Source organism: Choristoneura fumiferana, chromosome 5 (assembly GCF_025370935.1).
Source record: "Choristoneura fumiferana chromosome 5, NRCan_CFum_1, whole genome shotgun sequence".
NCBI classification, from domain to species: domain Eukaryota; kingdom Metazoa; phylum Arthropoda; class Insecta; order Lepidoptera; family Tortricidae; genus Choristoneura; species Choristoneura fumiferana.
In genome coordinates, this window is record NC_133476.1 from 14424256 (window position 1) to 14434991 (window position 10736).

The 10736-nt window shown below is 36.1% G+C and overlaps 2 protein-coding genes across 7 annotated transcripts in view; one reads left to right on the forward strand and one right to left on the reverse strand.

The window, feature by feature from the left end:
* Iml1 (GATOR complex protein Iml1) overlaps positions 1 to 579 on the reverse strand; it is a 31760-nt gene extending 31181 nt beyond the window's left edge. For 4 of the 6 annotated variants that reach the window (XM_074088108.1, XM_074088111.1, XM_074088110.1 and 1 more), the window contains exon 1: positions 250 to 534. In XM_074088108.1, the coding sequence (XP_073944209.1) occupies positions 250 to 292 (43 nt within the window). In that variant the 5' untranslated portion in view covers positions 293 to 534. Of the gene's footprint in view, positions 1 to 249; positions 535 to 560 lie in introns of those variants that run through there. The other 2 variants (XM_074088106.1, XM_074088107.1) reach the window with 2 other exon arrangements.
* Positions 580 to 1682: 1103 nt separating this feature from the next.
* Positions 1683 to 10062, forward strand: slv (sugar transporter SWEET1). The gene is made up of 5 exons (XM_074088112.1): positions 1683 to 1910; positions 1997 to 2074; positions 2153 to 2379; positions 5445 to 5620; positions 7656 to 10062. Exons 1-5 carry the CDS (start codon positions 1834 to 1836, stop codon positions 7761 to 7763), a joined length of 666 nt encoding a protein of 221 aa, XP_073944213.1. The 5' UTR covers positions 1683 to 1833; the 3' UTR covers positions 7764 to 10062.
* The last annotated feature ends 674 nt before the right edge of the window (positions 10063 to 10736 follow it).

Here is a 10736-nt window from a genome sequence, read left to right on the forward strand (position 1 = left end):
ATATGAGGGTAAATTAAAAATATATTAAAATACACTTAAGTAATTGACTATTTGAGTATGATAGTGGATGACTATTTAACTAAGTTGATCTTATCGAATAACCATGGCAAGTAATAACTACCAACATCGCACGCTGTAAGATCATCATAAATAGTTAACCCTATAGCCCCAGTCGGAATAAATCGTTATCAATAGTAAATATTACAGAACTAATTAATTAAATGCATGATTATATCAAGGAATACTTACGACTGAAGCTGCTTTGATGCACTATAAGTTTCAACGCCTTCATGGTGTCCTTTTACGTATCATATTTTAATAAGAATTAACCGTATCGCAAGATGGTTTACTTTTAGACATCTAGCTGAATTTTGTGGTTGGGAATCTATTTGCCCGTAATGAAAAGCAGTAAAAATGAAACCATTGATTACTCGAAGAACGGTAACTTTGCGTTCTTTAGCTATACTGTAGTAAAAGTAAACACGACCAAAACACTTCAAAAACACACTCTGACTGGGCAGGGTTACTACGTAATTCGTAAATTGAAGTTCATATCATACCGTCCCGCCGACGCTTATATTATTTAATACGAGGTTGAGAGGGACGCTACGATACGAACTTCGATTTTCAAATTTCGTAGCCCTGCAGGGCTACTACGAAACTCGAAACTCGAAACTTGAAGTTCGTGTCGTACCGTCTCCCTCCCTCGCTCTCGTATTAAACAGTTTAAGGAGACCGCACGACACGAACTTCGAGTTTAAAATTTCGTAGTAGCCCTGCCGCTAGCTACGTACTGTCAAGTGTCAACGTCAATGCCACACGTCACATATATTTTTTTAATTCATCCATTTAGCGCAAATTTAGCGTAAGCAAAAGAGACTAAACATATTATTATTATAGGGCGTATACGGTCACATGTTTCGAAGTAAAAAAGCTTTGAGTATGAATACTCAAAGCCTTGATTCAATTCAAATAGAGTATTCTAGTATACCCATGGACGTACTATCTAAACGGGACCAGCACTTGCAGGTCAAAAGCACGACGAACGAGATAGCTAGTACCGATACCCTTTATCCCTTTCAATAGGGTGACCATACCTAAGATTTTTGTGAGACAAGTTCAATCTTGCTGCTAATTGATATTATAATCACTGAAGTCTTTTTTGTGTAGTTAAGCAACTGGTTAGTAAAATTGCTTAAGCAAGGCAATATGCCATCATTCAATATCAACAAATTACAAAAAATCGTGTGCCAATTTACGAACAATAATTAACATAACTCAGCTACTGACTGATAATTATATTAACTTCTAAATTGAATACACAGTAACTAATATTGTAAGTCAACTACTTTATTTATTAATAGTACTACAATAAGGACATACAATACCAAAATCCTGATAAACAAAGTCGTTAGATTTTAAATAATGGTATTTTATTGAGATGAAAGAACGAGACAAATGGCATCGGTTGTAACTATCTCTCTCATCGTGGATTGGTCTCTACGTTAGGCGCTATGGAAAAAAATAAAAAAAATACTTTCTCTCCTTGCAATATGGTTCATTTTCGTAAATACAAATTTTCAGAGTACTCGGTCCCGTTACAACGTGAAACTTTAGAGTTTGTTTTGCTCGTCAGGGACTCCCCGAACGCAACTATAGCAGCGTAAATTGAAGCGTAAAGTTGCTGTCAATGTCATGAAAAAGTATAAATAAATAACCATAATTTTCAAAAGAAAGCCTTGTTGGAGTAATATTGTTGGCAGCACATGTATATGAAATAAAAATAACTTTTAATTTTTTTGAATGGAAATGTATTGATAATTGTACAATACAATGGTGTTAGCAGAGTTTAGAGGCTTTGTGAGCGGCTTAGCCGTAGTGACAACTGTTTTACAGTTTTTGTCAGGAATGTAAGTTTATTTGAAATTATCTTTATTTCCTAAAAAAATAAACATTTTTTCTTTTACTTTCCTACATTTCTGTCTATTATTTTCAGTCTTGTATGCAAGCAATATGTAGTGAATAGAACTACGGCGGAAGCTTCCCCGCTGCCTTTTATCGCCGGCGTTTTATCGTAAGTTTTCATGGTAATTGGTAAGACTTAACTTTTAAATGATTTCTATGGAATTTTAATGTCTCAATTTTGTTACAGAACTGGGTTGTGGTTAATGTATGGGTTATCAAAGAATGATAGTGTAATAGTCACAGTGAATGTTATTGGTATAACTCTTATGACAGCATACACTGCACTGTTTTATGTTTTTACGTATAAAAAATCTACTACTTTGAAGCAGATATTGGTCACAGTGGGGGTTTTATTTTTCATGCTGGGCTATGTGAGAGTTGAAGAGAATAGTGAAATCCTATTGAGTCGTCTAGGTAAGGCCTTTTTATAGTTTTGCTGATTGTACATCCTAGTGTTGCATTCTGTGATGTCAAATATAAAATTGCTTAGTGTCTATAGTTATCCCGCAAGTATTAAACATTAAAAAAAATTACTCAAAACCTATATCACAGCCATGTTATAAAAAAATTTGCTTAGGTCAGAAAAGATGAATTCAGTCATATTTTTTCTTTTACTTAGTTGACTTCAATTGTTGTTTTATAATTGGATATTTGGATCTAGAGTTTTAATTGCATATAAAGTATGGTGCCTATAGTCTATACTATAGACTTAAATTATCCTGGTTTAAGTTCCAGAGTAGAGGAATAAAAATTAGTCAATTCATTATAATCATAATTGACAAAATTAAGAAACTAAATTAACAATAAATATGACCAGTCAATTAATTTTTGATTTAGCAACAAGTAATAAAATTCATGGTAGGATATGGACTTCATTATGAAATATGTTTTTTTGCCATGTTTCAAAATGATAATTGACATAGTTCTGCAAACAGGAACCAACCCACACCTCCCCCCAAAGCTTAGATAAGTATGCAACATTTAATAAAATGCACTCTATAGAGTTGACAGAAGGTGCATTTTAGTAACTTGTTGCATACTTATTTCAACTTTGGGGGGAGGTGTGGGTTGGTTCCTGTTTGCAGAACTACATCCATTTTAATATTGAAATAAAAATGAAAAACCAGTTAAGTTCAAGTCAGACTCTCACACAAATAAATAAATATATTAACAGCAATCAACCTAGTGCCAAACACAAGGTTCAACACAAGGTTCAAAATGTGCCATATCAATGTTGAATAGGTTCCATAAGCCAATGGTGTGCCTTGAGTAGGCAGCAGAGTACTACACTGCCTAATCTGGTGTGGGCTTGGCACACAGTACTGAGGCGCTAACTAGCACTGCCTATGTACCCTAGAACAAACCCAATGCAAGCCTATGTAGGATCGTTTTATCTATTCTATGAAGCGAACGCGTAATTTGTGCCACATATTCAAAACGAGATATTAAGATACATACCTATTGATTATCATGCTTTGTACATGTGGCAAAAATTATGATATCTAAATTTTAAACACTGTGCTGTAATGTCTCAATAATGCCTATTGTTGTTTCAAATAATTTATTGAATTAGGCGTTACTTTGCGGTTTTTTGCTTTGTTGTTTGTTTGTTTTTAAGGAACTGCATGAACACACATTTCTTGCATAAACATAGCTATCATAAGGTTGCGTGTGAGCAAAGTAATTCTTTCAGTTCATTAGTTTATTCTTGTTTCCTTTTATAATGTAAGGAATATTTTAGGTTCTGGATGAATTTTCCGTACATAGGTTATAGTTATAGGGAGTTTGCAAAGGTGACAACGCTCTGTCACAGTATATATATATATATATATGTGTACTTTGGCTCTGTGGGTGTAGCCACAGGCTGTAGCTAAAATAGTACTTTATCATAATTTTTGCCACACATACAAAACGTTATAATCAATAGGTACACATCCTATTATCTCGTTTTGAATATGTGGCGTAAATTATGAGTTGGTAGAATAGATAAAACAACAATAATAAGATTTTAGGGATCGCGTAAAATCGTCTGGCTTAAAACAATTTTTAAATAATATAACTAATAATAACACTAATATATAACTGTTGATCTAAAGATTCTAGGATTCTCTTTCTTGGAAGTTAACACCCTGAATGTCCCTCGTAATGAGAGGCCATCCATAAATTTAGTCACACATTTAGGGTCAGTTGATTTGTGACACATACAGATTTTCATAATAATAAGTGTGACAAAAAAACGGGGGAGGGAGTTCCAATGATCGTAATTGGTGTGAGATAATTTATAAATGGCCCCTGAGCACGCGCATGCTCACTGCCACTTAGATGTGCATTTTGTTAAGCTAAGTCTCTGAGTATCCGATTCGACCTTCACAGGTAAATCACAAAACGCCGCCATTTCAGACATGCCTAAGAATTTGCGTAATATTACGATGTACCATCAGCCAAGTAAGTGGTCTACCAACTTTTAAACAAGTTCCTCTCAAATGAATATGTCGCTAGACTCGAACTTTCCAGTTGACAGACACGTCTATTGGCATTATTGTTCAAATTTCAAATTTCAATTTTCAAATTTCAAATTAACTTAATTTGTGACATGCAAACGATTATTAGTTTTAGGGTGGTAGACCACATATTTGGCTGATGGTACCTACCTAATAAATCATACGGCAGATCGATGCGAGTAACATATTCGTCGAAATTGCTAGTTATAAATATACCGGGCACATCGTAGACTCCGCGTAAGATCTTTGCTTATATAAAGTCATACTAAAAACCACAACCAAATCGAATGAAGGAACTTTGAGATTTCACGCTATTCACGCTCTTTTTTAAAAACTACGTTATGACATCATATTATTATCGTCGTTGCGTCTTGCGTCTGTTTAAGAATTTAAAAGTGATTTCTGTTTTTAAGCATGGAATGTGTTAAACCACCAGTTGCGTAGCTATTTAGGCAACCCTGGTAACCCAGGACACTGGTGCAAAAAATAAATTGGGCCCCAAATTCTTGTTTACTGTGTTCTCTTGCTTGGCGTTGTTTGCACTTGCTCCATTAGCCACCACTAGGTTTATTTTTTATCCATAATACTTATAGAGGTTGTAGGAGGGTCCTTGAGCTCCTAGCCCAGCCCTACCATAGCTACGCAACTATTTAAGTATTACATTGCGGCGTTCGATCGCCCACTCATGTCGTCAGTCCCTCAACCACGCATTGTAAGACATCAGTTATACGTTAGATAATTCTCTCAGAGAATCTCTCATAAGTTCAGTCTATCGTTCTGGTCAGAATGACGAGAGATTATCGTGTAACCCTCTTGGACTGACGGACTGATGATCTAATGAAAATGAGATATTTCCAATAATATTCATCAATCCATTGTTAATGACAGAGAGTGTAACCGATATCTAATAAGTTCTGTTTCCACGTTCTGTTTCGCATACATAAACCGGTTATGAAATACTCTATTTTTAAATTGCAGGTACGTCTGCGTGTGTGCTCACATTGGTGGCAATAGCGGCGCCAATGAGCAAGTTGCTGTATGTGCTGAGGATGAGATGTACGGAATGCCTTCCGTTCCCCATGATCCTCATGTCATTCGTCGTATCCTCGCTGTGGTTCCTGTACGGCCTTATAGAAGAAGATACATTTTTGACTGTAATTATGATATGATTACTATTTTATTTATCAACTAGTGTTTGCCCGCTGCTTCGCACGCGTCAACCATTACCACGTACAGAGCAAACGGGCGAGACAGTGCTCTCGGCCGAATATTCGGTTCGTACCTTGCCCTGATCACACGTACCGAGTAGAGTGGCGAGAGAGTGTCCTCGGCCGAGTGCTCGGGTCGTGTGTACTATGTGACGAGTACTCGGCCTAGTACTCGGCCGAGCAAAATGGCGAGCGAGCCACTCTGACCCTGGTTTGTTTACTAGGCCGATTGCCCACCCCCGCAACTCCTCTCAGCATACCCCGCGCCGTCTCGCTCGCCACTCGGCAGGTATGAACTCGTTCACTCGCCACTCGCCATTCAGTAGCGTCGTCGTAGCGAGCGGCCGCGCAACCGCGTATTGGCCACTGTCACCAGGAAAATCAAAATGCGTGTAAACACCTACTCTACCTATTCTAATAGAATAGGGTGGCGAGTGGGTGTTTACACGCATTTTGATTTTCCTGGTGACAGTGGCGAGTCAGTTCACTACGCGGCCAATACGCCGGTTTGCACGGCCGCTCCTACGACACGCTACTGACTGGCAAGTGGAACGAAATCGTACTGCCGTGACTGCTATGAACGATTCGGCCTATGCTAGATCATCCGCTAAACAAACAGGTCCGAATGCTCGCACGTCACCTTCACGTGAATACTTCCCGACGCACATCTTCAATTTTGTTGCAGGCTAGAAAATGCTGAGATATTGATACAGCTGTCGAGTCACGCGTTTTACCTCTGCTTATTTGTTATGTGACCTCCAAAAAATTCCATTCAGTGGCAATCTAAACTAGCTCGTTTGAATGACGACCTCCATATACCTACCTAAAATGTGGCTACCTACAATTTTTGAAATTGGCTTGTTGATTTTTATTTGTTCACAATTTTTTTATTTTATTTTTCTAGCGTTTACCCGCGGCTTCGCACGCGTTAATCATTAGATACAGCAGTTGAATAGAAATTCCGGGATTTTATTAAATTATCGCGGGAATTCCCTAAAATTACATCGTGGTTTTCATTAATGTTATATTATGTAAAACAACCATGCCAAATTTCAAGACTAAACTAGTCTAAACCCAGCGGTTGTTATTTCGAGATTTTATCCCTGTCCCGTGGGAATATCGGGATAAAAAGTAGCCTATGTGTTATTCCAGATGTCCAGCTATATACGTACATTTCATGACTCTAAGCCCAGCGGTTGTTACTTCGAGATTTTATCCCTATCCCGTGGAAATATCGGGATAAAAAGTAGCCTATTTGTTATTCCTGATGTCCAGCTATATACGTACCAAATTTCATGACTCTACGCCCAGCGGTTATTAATTCGAGATTTTATCCCTAACCCGTGGGAATTTTGGGATAAAAAGTAACCTATGTGCTAATTCAGATGTCCAGCTATCTACATACCAAATTTCATGACTCTAAGCCCAGCGGTTGTTATGTCAAGATTTTATCCCTATCCGCGCGCGAGAATATCGGGATAAAAAGTAGCTTATGTGTTAGTCCAGATGTCCAGCTATCTACATACCAAATTTCATGACTGTAAGCCCAGCGGTTGTTATTTCATGATTTTATTCCTATCCCGTGGGAATATCGGGATAAAAAGTATCCCTATGTATTAATCCAGATTATAAACTAACTTTTTGCCAAATTTCACAATATGTATAATTAGCGTAGGATAGGACTAACCTCAACACTTCGCTCGCTTAAATGACAGTACGAATTTTTAATTAAATTTTATTAAAATTTATAAATTTCTATTTCTATTTTTATAAAAATTTAATGTCTTCTAGATTATGCGATTACGATTTTGAGATTTTAAAAGTAGCATATGTGTTATTCAGACGTCCAATCGTAAATTTAATCTAAATCCGTCCAGGCATTTTAGCGTGAAGGAGTAACAAACACACAACTCACAAACTTACTTATTTATAAATAGTATGGCTGTTACAACAATTTCAAGTATACTTACACTTGTTTCAGGTTCCTAATATTATTGGCGCGGTGCTAGCACTACTTCAGCTGTCTCTATTCGTTGTCTTCCCTCGAACGCCGGGATCTCCGCTCTTGGCTAAGAGTTTACAAGCATAGATAGGACAAGTCAGTGGGTACTACTAGAGAGTACTAGAAGTGAAGCAAGTAAGCACTGTATTAAGGAGCGGCCATACCACTGCTTAAAAATCGATGACAGTAGGTACGGAATCGTAGTGACGCATCGTATGAGCACCGTTTTTATTGCATGCTCTCCACACCACTGCTTAAAATACGCAAACGGTGTGGAATCGCAGTGATGTGCACCGTCACCGTTTTTAAGCAGCGGTGTGGCCGCTCCTGTAACTTATGAATCTTATTTTGTTTTACGTTAAATTTTGTCTTATTACATGCCTAAATCTGTGACAGACAATTGCTGCTTTTGATACACATTTCAGTGTTCAGCTTTAAGCGTGTCTGTAATATCTGGAATTATTAGTAGAATATAATTATTAATAATCGCCACTATTCATATAAAATTAAAATAAGATATATGTGACTTTTCCGAGAACCAGAGTACCTACCACCTACTCTGGTTAGATAGGCGACACTATTTTCAGATTTGGCAATCCGTCTCATTCTGTATAAAACTAGATATTTCAATAATATTATATTAAATTGAATGAACAGACTAGCATGAGATTTTTTTAAACAACTCAACCTTGAACATGGTGATACTGCTGTGTAAATAAGTTTATTCACGTCAATTATGCTAAAAGAGATGTGTCTTTAACTAAGATTTTATTAGGTTCTTAGGTACTTATTTATTTTATGAATGAAAAAGCTATACGTGCAACGAATTTTAAAGGTTTAAGTTCACTACGTCATTTGTTTCCTTATTAATTAGGACTAAGAATCAAATGCGAAAGAGAATTAAAACAAGTCCGAAGCGGAAGTTAACTGGCAATGTTTGATGGCTCTACGTACTTTCATTGTAGCATGGTGCGGGTGACAGCTGTCAATATCACAAGACTAGAGAATCGAAGTGTCGAAACTTGAGTCGATAAAACTAATAATTTAAAATCTTAATCATAATTAATGTCGTAATTAATCCGATTATTACGCTAATTTTGATGAGAATATTAGTGAAATTCTAGGTTGGAATATTATTTGCCATATAAGTAAGGCTAAACGGAGTTTGCAAGAATATTCGTTACTTAGCAATTAATAAGTACCGATATAACTCAAGATCCATTAAGTCCCATCACTAAACGAGTCACTGGTGTTTCGTTACGTGCATATTACGTTTCTTCACTTAATTTTGCTTTGAATTTAATTAATTGATTATAAAAATGTGATGGCTTAGATTTATTTCGTATAACATAGTTCTTTATGTTCAAATATTTTACGCCAGTCATATTCAGACTACAACTGAAATATACTTCCATATATTTAGAACGCAGCAATTTTTTTGAGTAAAACGAAACGTGCATCAAGTGTCACCCACACCATGCTGGAATGAAAACACTGCATACCTACCTAGTGCCATCCACGAAGACGCGAGGTTTTGTCAAAATTAGCCATTAATAAGAACCACGGCACGCGTCATCGTGAATGAATCTTCCTATAGGTATTATTTGTGCGAAATTTATTGATCTCGCATTGCATTTATGTTAGTATTTGTTTTATTTAGTGTAATAGCACTATTTTATCAAATAATTCACTGCGTCGTTATACAGTCGAGGAAATTAAATCACGTACCAGGGTGGAACCTTATCGTAATCAATTTCGTCATGCTTTCTTTAGTAGATGTATGGAAGGAATGTCAATATGATATTAGTAGCACAACGGTTCCACCCTGGGACGTGATTTAATTTTCTTGACTGTACCTACACATTTTCGGGTTACATTTACTTTACGTGAAGGACGAGCAAATAATATCCGAAATTTGATATGAATGAAACGCGAACGGAGTAGGCTTTGTATTGAAATTTGTATCAATTATTATATTTTATGTACTAGGTAGTTTATAGTAGAAAAGAATTTATTAATAACTAGGCCAGTACTTTTAGTGGTGCTAAAATTTTAAACAGATTTGACTTATTTTTAATAATAAAGAATGCTAAATTTTGAATCTTGTGAAAATCTCAGTGTGTCCATGACTTCGAACTAATACTGCACGAGTTATTGTCATGATCGCTTATTTACTTAGCTTATTATAATTTATCTTAAGTAGGTAGAGTATATTTATTTAACTTGAAATGTTGAACACATTTATCATACACGGTATGGTATTATTTACTAGGTAGTACCTAATCTAATGCGTTAATTGAGCATTAGATTCGATAATGCTACAAAGATGTACAAATTAAATGCTTGGAATGTTATAAGTTTTTGAATAAAACTGTTTTTAATCACGCATGTGTAGTTTGATTGCGTTATGCCTGGCTGGGCACAATAGGCTAGACGACTAAAAAAACTGTTAATCCGTCAGTTCGATATAAAATAATGTTGTACACGTATTCTTTCTTTTGTTTGACAAACAAAAAAAAATATGACGATTTTTACCTAACAGTGATGTCACAAGCCCCCATTCCGGAAGTTTGATGATCTATACCTTTGTCGATTTTAATAATTTGATAAACCAAAAAATACGTGTCACATATTATTTTTTCCATAACCTAACCGACGGACTATATAGAATGATATTATATTTTTAACCCAGTCATCATCCCTATTGTATACATATAAAGTAAAAAGTAAATAGTTGTAGTTTATTTTCATACAAAATCGCTAATGCTAGCTACTTCTAGAATAAGCTTCATTAGCATTAGTAATTTTAATAATAATGCCGCCTGATTAAATTACAACAGCGCGGCGTAAACATTTATTATTAACACACTTGCGGTCTTGCCATATACTCGTAGGTACTTAACCACTTTACACACGCGCAGTCTGAACAATGTTTCTATTTCTTACCTGTCCTGAGCTTGGGCTGCTCTGCTGCAGAATTATAAAAATGTTTGAATATACTTGCACCGTTAAAGTACATTTATCGGCCGTATCGTGTTTATTGAAGAGCCCTAAACCTAT

Excerpts from the sequence above, each read along its gene's own strand:
- slv (XM_074088112.1), top strand. The coding sequence starts at position 1,834 with ATGGTGTTAGCAGAGTTTAGAGGCTTTGTGAGCGGCTTAGCCGTAGTG. Across the intron at positions 1,911-1,996 it reads TTACAGTTTTTGTCAGGAAT|TCTTGTATGCAAGCAATATG; the intron begins GTAAGTTTATTT and ends TATTATTTTCAG. Across the intron at positions 5,621-7,655 it reads AAGAAGATACATTTTTGACT|GTTCCTAATATTATTGGCGC; the intron begins GTAATTATGATA and ends CACTTGTTTCAG.